The sequence below is a fragment of the Pezoporus occidentalis genome, unplaced genomic scaffold (genome assembly GCF_034315485.1).
Source record: "Pezoporus occidentalis ecotype Australia unplaced genomic scaffold, CSIRO_AGI_Poc_V1 ctg4, whole genome shotgun sequence".
Classification (NCBI taxonomy): Eukaryota; Metazoa; Chordata; class Aves; order Psittaciformes; family Psittacidae; genus Pezoporus; species Pezoporus occidentalis.
Window position 1 is genome coordinate 1,977,470 of NW_026915724.1, and position 13,276 is coordinate 1,990,745.

The 13,276-nt window shown below is 36.4% G+C and overlaps 1 protein-coding gene and 1 long non-coding RNA gene across 5 annotated transcripts in view; one reads left to right on the top strand and one right to left on the bottom strand.

The window, feature by feature from the left end:
• STAU2 (staufen double-stranded RNA binding protein 2) overlaps positions 1-13,276 on the top strand; it is a 144,074-nt gene that overhangs the window by 53,484 nt on the left and 77,314 nt on the right. For all 4 annotated transcript variants that reach the window (XM_062633177.1, XM_062633178.1, XM_062633179.1 and 1 more), the window contains exon 11: positions 12,146-12,453. In XM_062633177.1, the coding sequence (XP_062489161.1) occupies positions 12,146-12,453 (308 nt within the window). The remainder of the gene's footprint in view (positions 1-12,145; positions 12,454-13,276) is intronic.
• LOC134171192 (uncharacterized) lies at positions 2,299-3,083 on the bottom strand. Its single transcript, XR_009967537.1, has 3 exons — positions 2,954-3,083; positions 2,662-2,731; positions 2,299-2,497 (listed from the first exon to the last, which is right to left on the bottom strand). It is a non-coding gene; the product is annotated as an uncharacterized LOC134171192 (long non-coding RNA).

Here is a 13,276-nt window from a genome sequence, read left to right on the forward strand (position 1 = left end):
TTCCCAATGGCTTTTTATTTTTTTTTAGTGTTTGTGTGCGCACCAATGGCTTTAAGAGGAATTACTGCATGATTTTCCCAGGGACAAAGTGGGGATGACCAGCCTGCCTTTTTTTTTATGATGATGCCTTTCTCCAGGCATTGGAGACCTCTCCTGATCTCCATGACATTTTGGAAGATAATAGAGTGGCCTTGCAATGACATAAGCTTGTTGACTCAGCACACTAAGATATATCCCATTTGGTCTAATGGACTTGTATGGGCTGAAAATTTCTCAAGACATCCCTGACCCTGATCAGGTTCTGGTACTGGTAATTCCTTTCTTCCTTGAGCCATGTCTGAAGACACAAAGGCCCAAGTGACCTTGTTGATGAAGACCAAATTCAGTTTTATTGCAACAGGTAATGAATAGGACAGACCTTTGAACCTTATAGCTAGGATTTTGCTGGTTAGGGTAGTAAAGATAATATTTAAATAGTACTTCCTTCACTTTTCCATGAGCACTGGATTCTTCTCTTGAACTGTGTTAGAGTTTTGGACTTCTTAAGAGCCCCAGACATCATCTCCCTTAACTAAGGAATGTACTAGAGATGGACACACACATAAGCTGCCTTCCATTTTTTGTCTGTATATGTCTGAAGGACATGGTCCTAAAAGCAGATTTTAGGGGGATTCAGTATTGTTCCAGTATACATGCAGAATTTCCAGTCAGACCTGGGAAATAATTTCTGCTTCAACTTACACAAAAGTTTGCTAGTATTTAATTACTCTTGGATTCAGCACATGTCATTGTGCTTCCTTGAAAAGAAGGTTTCTACAGGTTCTAAGACCTTCTTATTAATTGCTTCCTTCCAGCCCTACTGTCAATCACCATCAATCCCCTTCTAAGTGATTTCTGTTTGTGTTGCCAAAATCTCTAAGGACATGGCCTCTGAAACATCTTCAAATGCTAACATTTTTAAACATTAACATATGGGAGTTTGTAACAGCACAATTAAGACATCTAGCTTTTCTCTCCTATCCCTGCAGTGTCTTGTAGCAGATATATTTATAGATGACATCACAACAATCTACTACACCAACAGGAAAAAACAGTCCTTTTCCCAGGCTTCATCTGGCAAGAAAACTTTGGCAGTTATACATGTGACTCCAAATCCAGAAGGAAAACACAAAGGCAAACTCACTCAACAGGAGACAAGATCAACACAAAAATTATTTTAAACCTGTGCTGACCAAAGAACTTGTTTTTCACAGATTGACCTGCTCACAGATGTTTTTTGCAGCCACCACAGGCGATGGTACAGAAACAGGTTTTCATTCTGGGGTGCTTTTCTAATGCATGAAAGATATTTCTAGATGCTTTCCTTTACATTCTTCTGATCTCCAAGTAAATTGGAAATCAAAGAAGATGTGGCTATCATGTTGATAGACACAGGATTTATTTCTCATAATCCTGTTCAGACACCACTGTGCTTAATCCCCTAACTCCTTTTTGAGGGTTCCAATCTAGAGGCAACAATAATAAACAGCTGATAAAAGGGTATCATTTTTAATGTCATAAGGACTGTGCTATCCTTTTGCAAAGCAGGAAGGGTTTGAATCCAAAATGTTACCAACAGGCATATATTTTTTTACTGATTTTTTTAACTCTTCACCTCTAAAGGGCCTTTTCCTTTTAGGGTATTTTCTTTAAAATTTACAGCTTAACTGTGATTTTCTGTGATAAAGTCATAAGAGGAGGATGAATATGTAGCAGTTATGTAAAGAACAGGCCAGTCTTTCTTCACCTTGCAATTTCATCCATGACTCATGGAAGACCGAGAAAAGCATTTTTCTTTTCTAAACGTGATATCATTTCTGCCTGAACAAATTGCTAATTGGTCTTCCTTTTTAGTTTCTCATTGAAACCTCTCTTGGTATTTCTAAACTAAAATGGCCTTTCTGATAGAAGTATGAATCTGCTGTACCTATTGGCACTGTATTATAAAGTTTCCCTTTGCAGGCAGATACTCTTTCTTTGTGTGCATAATACAGTTTCCATCTGAAACTGTGTGAAATAAAACTGGAATAGTAAAGTGAAGTTTTATACTTTAATACAGTAAAACAAAAATCATAGCAGTCATATTTTAGTACAGTAGAACAGATTTCATTGTAGCCTCATTATGTGGTTTGGTTTTGCTGAGAAATACCCTACAGTCAATGCATTTTTAGTGTCCCCTATTAAATATCCTTGAAAATTAGCTCCTCTTGTTCACCTCTATCGTGTTACTTTTGCAGATAACTTAGCAGCAAACTTCACTTCTGTTCCTCCTACTCACTGGAAAAGCTTCTTCTGACAGGTTTACTTCTTTACCTCTCCATTTCACAATCTTAAAGATGAAGCAAGAAGCTATTTGTTTCTTGGTTTGGGATATCTTAGACTTTTTTCACATGTGAAATAACAATAACATTGAGTGGGGAGTTTTCTCCCTGATGCTTCTGGAGGAGATGTGGAGACACTGTGTGCAGGCCACAAGCATTTGCAGCCCATACAGGAGATGTTTACTGTGAACAGAATGCTCATTTATCAGTCTGGGTTTGACTTAGAGAGTTATCAACAAAAAAACAAAACATGAAACAAATAAACAATCCTAATGCAAAGTGCATTTTTTTGGGAACTTACTTTGGTTTTATATTTCTGGACGGGACAACACAAACATGCAGTATGTCTTCTAGGAGAAGCTGTAGATGAGCTATGAGGAACAAAAATACATAAAAATAAAAGGAAAAAGTAACAGTGGTTTTATATATTATAATTCTAAGAAGGAAAAAATGACCCTAACTGGTTTTATATGTTCCCCACCCTTAAATTTCCATAGTATAGATTTCCTTTATCTGTTTCCTGCAATTCGGGTAGTCACAAAGTATTGAAAAACTAATGAGAATAAAATAAAATATAGTCAGAGCAGTCCTACCTCTCTGTAAAGGACAGGCTCTTTGTTTTTCTTGCCTAACATTTTATTACTAGAGATTCATGCATGACTTTACAGTCTTTGTTCTTCAGAGTACATCTGCTCCTGCTGTTTATTCACCACCTGAAATCATAATCATTTGTTTGTGACATCACAATTAGTTACTGTGAAGATGATTAGATTGTCACCAGCAGATGATTATGATTTCAGATGGTAAATGAGCAGCAGGAGCAGATGATCTCCTAAGGAACAGAGACATTTGATCTTATGCAATTGTTCACAGTAAAAAAAAAAAAAAGGCAAGAAGAAAAAAACAAATAGGTATTCAGAAGAGTTTCTTGAATCTGTGATGAGGAAATCTAAACTTTTTTCTATAAATAATGTGTATTTTAATATTTGTTTAAAATCTACTTAAATAATAGATTAAGAAATTAAAAAAAAAGAGAAAAATAAAATATGCAGTGTTGTTATAAGCCTTAACTGTATGGTTACATTCAACTTCTTACTTAGATGTTGGGAGATGGGAGTTGATAAGAGAAAATAAACCCAAAATAAAGAGTGTATTTGTGAAATTTTGCATACTAATGCATCCTCCCTTTGGAGGAAGAAAAATTTATGTGAACTTCCTAGTTCTGGCCCTCACTAGTTTTAGAAAGACTTTTTTTAATAGTTGTCTTCATGTTTATTTTTCAACTGGGCAATTTGGTGAAGACTTACAGTAGATAATTTGATACTCCTGTGTTTCCATGAACAGTAACTGAAGTCTGCAGTTTGGGAATAAAGTCTTTTGTTTGTATTTCAGACATTTTTAATTGGCATTTGTGTGTTATGTTTTGCGGAAATATCTGATTCTTTGGGGTGTTTTTCAAAGGTGGTTTGCAGTGGATTGTTTACATTTTTTCTGATTAAGTACTGCTGTTTCTTTGGATTTCACTTCTGAATGGCTTCCAAACTTACTAAACTTTGTCAGTTATAATATACTCTTACTAGGAGTTACATTTATACATCACTCTGAATAGAAACCACAATAAGAGGGTTTGACAACACTACTTACTTGATGAAGCCACAGAAGGCCACAGAACAGTAGTTTTCAAACTGTTTGGTTTGGGGTATTTTTGGTTTGGTTAGTGGGTTGGGTTTTTTTTTTAGCAAACATACTATCAGGTGAACGTTATACCATGACTGTGTGTTCAGGGTTCCATCAGCTGAGCCTCTTGCCTACATTCTGTATAACCTTCTTATAGCAGTTGATAGCACCTTGCCTCTCTGGATTCATCCCATCTTTTAGCGAATATATGAGATAACTAGAATTTCTTTCTCACTTGAAAACATAGGAAAAATAAATTTAGAAGCAGAGGAGATTTGTCCAATTTTTTTTTCTTCCCTGAGTTACTGAAGCTAGGAAATCTGTGCTGTATTTGGCATTATCAGTAACTAAATGTTTTATTTTTGTATTTCATCTAGCAATCAGAATGAAGTAATAATTTATCCAGAATAATACCAATGAAATAACTCTTGTATATAGTTTTTGAAATACTTAAAAAAAAACAAAACCTTCTAAACCATGTAATACTAAAAACCACCTCATATTAATAAAACAGGGGAGTGTGGTCATTTTTTCTTTATTATTTGTTGTTTTGAGAACTAGCGGCAAGATCCAAATTAGCATGTTTGTGTGTGAGTGGGATTTGGGCACAATTCGTGTAAGATCACAGCTGCAATTGGTGCTTCTCCTTTCCCCACATTTCCCCTATTGAGATGCAGTTTCCCCACATCTCCCCTATTGAGATGCAGAGTACTGCAAGCTTCACATCTTTGGATGTGATACTTTCTCTGCTGAGTTTAAAGGACAATGAATATTCTTAAACTACCTGGTATTTTAAGTATGTGCCCAGAAAGTTGAGAGACAGATTTAGTTTCCTTCTTCACTAGAAGGAGAGTACTTAAGGGGTGGCGTAATCTGGATAACAGCAGCTGTCTTTTGGAAATATGTATCTAATATCATTATGATTTGCAGACAGAAAATAGGAAGTCACATGCTGTCAAAATGCAAGAAATCCACATAGAAGGAGTGATCTAAAGGAATCATGACTTTGTAGTCTATCTGTTGATTAAAGCATTTGTAAGTGAAGGTGCAGATATGTATTCTGGTGTTCCCTGGCTGGGATATTATACATATATATATATATATATATATATATAAAAAATATATATAAGTATTATATTCTACAAGCAACTTGTTGCTTGATTCTTGAGTGGTATGTATTGTGCGTATGTAGGAAAAATACACTTGGGCTGTAAGGCTTGTGGTTTGGATGCCATCAGGCTGAGGAAGAATCTAAGACAGCCTTCTAGGAGACTGATTAACCATTAAGCTCTTGATATGTCTAGAATATATAAAGAGGAAACAGCCACCATCACAGTAGATAGCCAGCTCTATGGGTAGAGATAATTACAGAGAAACTATTCTTTTGCTTTTTCTAGTCCCCCCTAATTCCTATATGAATTACGTTTGTTCAGGGTTGCTGGTGTGTTCCTTTGAAAAAACCTGCATGGGAAATAGCAATGCAGAGCTCTTTTTTTTATATTAACTTGCAAATTCTGATTTGATAATGTAATTCTATAAATTATCTGCATTTGGATTTCTGTCCTCAGCAAGGCAAACAGACCAGTATCATACATTTAACCTCAACACTGTGTTTCTCTAAATACTGTCACTTTTCTGAAGTAATTTCTCCTTTTCCTACTGTCCCCCAGCCTGGAACCCACCATGTTCCTCACCCATAACCTAGGATAATAATGTCCCTGAAGAACTGAATCTTGTGATCTGAGGCTTTATTGCTGCCATAATCAAGACTTGGTTCTCCATTCTCTCCTCCATCCCCTTTCTGTTATGTCAAACTCCTTATCCCTATGACTTCCACTTCCGCACTGCTTTTGTTTCCTGTGATTTCCTCTTCACTCATACATATACTGTGTCTGTTGATGTCCCCCTTGACCTTCTTAGCTCAGCAACCTTTCCATCCTTGTCTAGTAGACTTGCTCATTCTTTCATCTATTCTACCTGCGGGTCATGCCTTTGTTTTCATCATCACCATTCTCATTCCCCTCTTAATCTGTTAATGAAAAGTCTTGCCTGCACAGGTCACCTCCAGTTGCACTTAGGCACTTCCTAATTGCTTTACTCCCTCAAAATCACATTCTTGCAGCTTTTACAAGAACCTTGCTCTGCCAGTTCACTAGCTTGATTTGCTCCTGCTCTGAATTTTCTCTTTACTGATAAGAATGCTGCCTTTTCTTCTGCATTTAGATCAGTTCTTTTCAGAACCTGCTTCATCTTAATTTTAGGTTATTTGGTACGCTGATGTTTTTTTGGAAACTTATGATGCAGAAGTTACCATGTAAAATAATGGTGTAGGTGTTTCATCTCTCTGTTGGATTATTTCATAGAATCTCCTCTACAAATTCCCCACTGCAAACAGTGAGTCTTATTTTTACAAAAATCTTATGTTCCCAAGCAGGAGTAAAGCTGTGGGAGATTTCAAAGGATTTGCCTCACATGAGTTAAGCATCAAATGTTATGGAAATGAATACAATTTGTCTCCTGTAATACTGCAGTTTCCCTTTTTGGCTGTATAGAAAATGTTCCAGTGAAATTAAAGATATCAGAACTGACTTCACAAAGAACTAAATAGCATTTACTTCAGTGTCATGGTTATTTTGAGGTTAAAAAAAAAAACAGTATTTTCGTGAGTGACTTTACATAACATCTGTTTGTTTAAGGTCATGTAGATGAGATCTTTTGATTTAAGGACATTGTGTAATGAGAAAACATTTTTTCATGTCTGAATATTGTAGTAGCTGGTGACTTAGAAATACAGCAGATAGCTGTGTTAAGTGGGTAATGATTGCATCTTGGTATTTCAAGCCAAGATTGCCTGTAGACTGCGAACATAATGGCCATATTATTTGCTTATTCAATTGTTTGACTGACGTTTTCTGAGTTCCTACTGAGGTAATGAAACAAAATTTGAAAATATTCTAGTATATAAATAGGTTTTTGTAGGGAGTGGAGTATAAAACAATAATTTCTTTTTATGATGACATTTACGTTTTCCAGTCTTGCTATTGAAATAGTTAATTGGCTTTGTAAATTCTCTTTTCTTTCTCTCAGTGGATTTTTAATGGACTATATTCTAGGGCATGTTGAGAACCTGCCAGTTCTATGAAGGAATCATTGCATGTGAAAGTTCTCTGTGCCTTTTAAGGTTTTGTCCATTTTAATTTACATAATAGTGAAGTCAGGATTAGATCTGGGTCTAACATTTCCTGCTTAACACCTTACTGGAGGATTGTGCCATATATGTTAAGCAGCACAATATAAAAAGTCTGTCAATACAGGTAGCATAATCTGAAAGAAAGCTTCTTGATGATTACTGATTATTTTATTCAGTTCCATAAATGCTTATTATCTCCTTATGAACAATCTTTTCTTCATCCAGTGATGGATTGCTTCAAATATCAGGGTGTTAATTTATGAGCATGTCATACACAGAATTATATCATGGTTTGCTGTGCATCATTATGCAAGACATGAAAACACTCCTTCTGGCTGGTGCCTGACTGGTTGTAGTGCAGGGAAGAGCATATGCTCTTCAGGGATGTTGGGGGAAGTCATACACCAGCTTATACTGCTTGTGCATACCAAATACAGCTTTCCTGTAGGACAGGTGAAAGCCTAGGGAGAAAACTGTAGTTCTCTAAGGAAGAATTAAGTTGTGGTTTTAGACCAGTTACACTGAGCGTCCATAAACATGAAAAGTCAATAAGTGACCTTGAGCCCCAAGAAGTCAGTAAGTAAAGGCAGAGGAAGAGTATCCCTACAGCGCTGATCAAGTAGAAAAGAGAAAAAATTAGCACTGATATGTATATGCGAATTGACAGTACAAGCCTCATGCTGTAGGTCTTCCTTTGGAGTTGAATTGTAAAAGTGGAATTTCAGCTTTTCATTTTTTCTAATCTTCCTGACAGAAATAGAAAATCGAAAATGGGACACCAGTGGTACCAGTGTGGACTCTGACAGTGTTGCCTGATAGTGTGCAGGCAACACTGTCATGGCTCTGAACATTTCCTAATTTAATAGCCCACTGCTGTGGGGGAACTTTTCACTGCCCCTGTATCAACAAATTCCATTTTTTGCAGAGTCTTACTGCATTAAGGCTCATTTGATGATATTGGTGGTCATTCTCATTCCTCACCCTCTTCCCCATGCAGAAAGTCCCTCTTGGGATTAGTTTTGTTTTCCATGAACTCCAGAAGGAGTAAAGGTCCAGACAGTGGGGATCCCTTTTGTAGAAAGGTCCCCTTCTCTTCCCAGCCAAGGGGACCATTCAGAGAAAGGGTTAGGGATAAAAATAACACCACTCCAATAGATCGTTTGGAGATTGCCTCTGCTACTGCTGTTGTGAAAATAAGTGTAATCGGAGCATGGAGATTACACTTCAAGGGGAAGGCTTGTGAAAGATAGTCAGGCCATTTTATATCTTAATTGTACATTTGCCTTGGAGTCTAAACTGTTTGGCAGTTGTCCAGTACATGACAGCAAAAGTAGACAATGGAAGATCAAGAAATGTATGTATAAGTAAGAGAGCCATTTGGTGCGGAGTTTTCAGAGACTTCAGAAGATTGTGAGAGACTGCTAACAATTACCACCAAGGATGAATAAGACATGTTTTTCAAATGTTAGTGATTACATTGCATTACTAGCCTGCATATTTTCATAGCATGTTTGCCCACAGGTTTAAGTAATATATATGGAAATTAGTTTAATGTACCTCTAAATTAGAGGTACAGTCATGAAACGTTAAAATAATTTCCATTTCCATTTATATTAGCAGAAGATGCAATGTTGTTGGTTTAAATGGTAATGACTAGTAATTGTGATGATAACCCTTAGAGTATGGTGAAGTTAGCATGGGATCAATATTTAGTGGACACAAAAATCCAAAGTGCTTTTAGCTGAAAGACTATTGACAATATGAAAATATTTACCTAGAGAGGTTCTGCAATGCTTAAAGGTATTATAGGATAGCATTTCTTCCTCCTGTATTTTTTATTAAAGTGCTTGTTTGAAGACTAATTCAGATAATTTCTGAAGAGTTCTTTTGTTTTCAGACTTACTTCTCTGTTGATGTCATACTCCTTGTCTTGTGGTAACAACTTTTCTACCGTAATTAAACTGTTGCATACATGCACTCTACAATTTAACAGAGTTGAAGTAAGCAAACGATAGTGAGGAATGGTATTAAAATAATCCTCAATAATATATTGCAAATAGATAATGAATTAAAAGTTTTCAGAGTCCAAGTTTTATTGTCTTTTTAAAACTAGTCTGTAGGAAAGAAGCTGCATGAAGCATAGGCCCTGAATATAAAAAGTTAATAGCTTGCAACTGTATTAATGTCTAGAATATTACATTACTTTGTTTCTAGAGATAATCAATGATGGTAATATAATATCTGTCTCTCAGAGCCAATGTATGATTTAAATTAATTATTGCTTATAAAGCACTTTGAAGTCTTTAGCAGAAAGGTGTTGCATAAGTTTAAAAGTACTATTATTAATTTAACATCACTATTAAAGTCAGTACTTTAGGAGCATTTGCCATACTCTGTTCAATATCATTTTATTCATCATATGCTGCATATTAATTATTTTAACATTTAGAAAGGTTAGTAATCTGGAAGTATTCCAAACCATTGTTCCAGACTGCAGTTAGATATTTGGGTGGATCATGTAAAAACAGTGAAATGGCTGAGAAAGCATGTGAAATGTTTGTTTTAAATAATATTACATCAATGGAACAGACATCTGCAGCACTGGACTTGATTTTAAACTTCTTTAAAACTTTTTTTTTAAGCTAACGTTGTACTGTGCTTTTCTAAAATGGATTATTTATATGAAAAACATTATTTCTAAACAAGTACACTGCTTTGTCTTTTATTCAGTCTTTCTTTCTGTTTCTCAAATATTTTTGGGAAATCAGATTTACAGGGGGCTGGTCTGAGAAGGTAATGAACACCTGCCACTCAATATTATTGTTGCTGTTTGATGTTGTATCCTAACATCAACTATCAGTGTCTGTGTTATCTATTTTAATTTTCATTCATGTTATGTCTTGTATAAGACTGTTTAAAAATATGAGCAGTGATAGGCCTTGGAGGTTATAGCCTTAGAAAAAGGGTATAAAATCACTATCATATAGTGATTATGTGCTATAAAATAATGCTGCATGTTTACATAGTTGTTATCTATGAGGTTATAATCTAAATTGTCCCAAACAGAGAAAACAAAATTTAGGGACCCTGTCCTCTATCTTCCCCACTAGTCTTGAACTTGTGCTTAGCTCTAGAGTTCAGCACAGGGTCCACTAGCTTTGGAGCCAGTTGTTAAGACTGGGTAAAACATTTTTAGAGTTTGGGGTCCAGCCAGGCTCCCCAGCCCCACAAAGGTAATTAGGGATAGCAATCAAGTGAATAACAGGTAGGTCTTTGTGAATGGTACAAAGTGATACTCCAGCTTCCTGAAAGCAATATTAATTTAAAAGCCAAATGTGTGAGCAATTCAATTAAAATATTCACCTGTAAGCAGTTTCCTGAGTCAGCAATGAGGAAGTTCGATTTTCACCATGTACTAGAAAATGAGGATATTAATTACTGGTAATATTTTTTGAGTCTTCTCCTTGTGGTAGACATTTTGTTTAAAAATACTACTTTCACTACTAGGATTAGAAAAATGTTTTCTAGGTAACTGGAAATTAATGTTCTTATCCTCTTTGAATTCTTTCTACATTCTGAGATGAATTTAATGTGTACTGCAAATGAATTAAGCATTGAACTCTTTGATTTCTTTTGGGATTACTAAATCAGTTAACAAGTAGGTTTATCATCCCTAGAATGAAATGCCATATGGCTCAGGTTCACCCATCTTATTTTCAGATATATTCTGGAAGATTAAAGTATGCTATTAATATGAAATTACACATTTCATCTTTCAATTTATTATTAATAAGAACAGTTTTCCTCTTATAACAGCAAACTAGGGACTCATGTTTCCAGCAGATGCTTCACTGTATATGAAAACTAGCAAATTTGAGACTTAATTCTGCACCTTTCCATGCAGAAGAATATCTGCAAAACTGATCAAGTGTGTGCTCCTGTTTCCAAGCAGTTTTAGGGTTGAGATGCTTTCTGAAAATATAGTATATATTTTTAAATGTGGACAAGTTATCCCTAATTTACATGTCACTGAAACATTTAAAAGTAATTCACGTAAATGAATGTAGATCTTTTTTATGTTTACCCTAACTCCTATTGATATTAATGGTGACACATGCATGCTTTTTTTGTTCAATGTAAATGTTGTCCAAGGCACATAGCTATTTGCAAACCATAGGATGCCATACATGTGCTAAATAAATACATAAATAAATAATTTCCTCTTAATTGAAGACATTAGAGTCACTAGCACCATAATGATGTGGCTGCATGGCAATTTAAGGTTATTTAAGCACAGGCTGCTGGCAAACACTTTAAACCAGCACTTGAATCAGTGTTCCTACTGCCAGACGCCTTCCTTTGCATCCAGCAGCTCATTCTCATGAGCATCACTGCATGGTCCTACAGGTGCTGGTCCTGGAACAAGCAATAGAGCAGCTGGAGAGTACAAACAGCAGCTGTAGGCAGGAGAGAAAAGAGCTACTTCTGGTGGCAAGAGTGCTGACATAGGCTAGTTTAAATTATTTGTAAAATAACAGTCTAAATTATCACATAAGATAGGAGGTAGAAGATTGTAGTGAAATAATGGTTGTGCTACTATTTTGAAGTAGCAGCTGTTCCTCATGGTTTTCAGATCTCCAAACCGTATTTGTTCGTGTTGTGTGTTCTGTGCTAGCCACTGTTTTAGAATCCAGGATTGTAAATCCTTAAAAAGAGCAGGGGAAGAGTAGGAAGACGGGTACTTCAAATCTGCTTTCTTTCTAAATAAATCATGCAATTTCATTTGCAGCTACTGTGGAAAAAAGGATACTGCTTCTAAATGCTTACTTTGTTTTCAACTGTAAAATATGTTAATGAAATTGTCTTCATGCCAAACCTATTCTGGAGTAATGAGAATGGTCTTTGTCTTTGTTTTCAGCACCAAAGGGAATACTCCATCTCTCTCCTGATGTTTATCAAGAGATGGAAGCAAGCCGCAACAAATCAGCCCCTGGTACTACTGTAAGCTATTTGTCATCCAAAGAAATGAGCCAGACTTCTAGCTCTTTCTTCAGCATATCTCCTACAACAAATAGCACAGCTACGATTGCCAGGGAACTTCTCATGAATGGAACATCCCCAACTGCCGAAGCCATAGGTCTAAAAGGAATATCTCCTGCCTCCCCATGTTCTGCAGTGCAGCCTTCAAAACAGCTGGAGTATTTGGCAAGGATTCAAGGCTTTCAGGTATGGGAGGGGGAAAATGAAGCTCTTCAGCCAGAATCATAGCATTGCCATCAAGGTTTCACTCTTGCCCTCTTGAATGTGGGCATGCATGTAACTTATCTTGTAAAATTAGTTGGTGTCCAAGGCAGTTTCTGGGTCCAGGAGATACCACCCCTGCACCAGTATACATGTCCCTCTTTCTCTTGTTTGTTCCTTCCTTCCATTCACCTTACTGCAGACCATCTTCCTCTCCTTTGTTTATTCTTCTTGAATAATTACGGGCTTAAATTGTGCTTTTTACATGCACTTCTTTAAGAGTCTTCACTTCTTGGCATTAGAAGCTTTATATATTTCTGGCATTAGTTTCTCTCTTCGACTCTGAGCCAGAAGGTAGTGATGCACCACCTTAACTTTGTGTTTGTCTTCTGGGCCAGGTCGTTAAAGCCGTAACTCTGCCTCCCACCCTGCACCCCTCGCTTGTAACCTGTAGAACAATGTTTTCGTCAGAAGGTGCAGGCTAGGAGCAGAACTGATGTCAGAGCAATGCAGAATGTTTTTGACATCACAGTCAGTTCTAGAGAATGTAAGATGAACCGCACAGGTCAGTGCATGAGTCCTTCAGCACTGATAGCCTGTATCCATCAATGGCAAATACCCTGCATTTCATAGAATAGGTGTGGCAGCCTCTGTAGTACATCCAGTCATATCTGCAGTGTGGAAGATGTGAAAAGGAAGCCTCTTCCCAATCACCATGACATACAAAATTACACACTATAAGGACAGTAGCTCATTTTGCTGTGTTGCACCACCAGAGGATAGAATGAGCTACATAGAAATACTATTT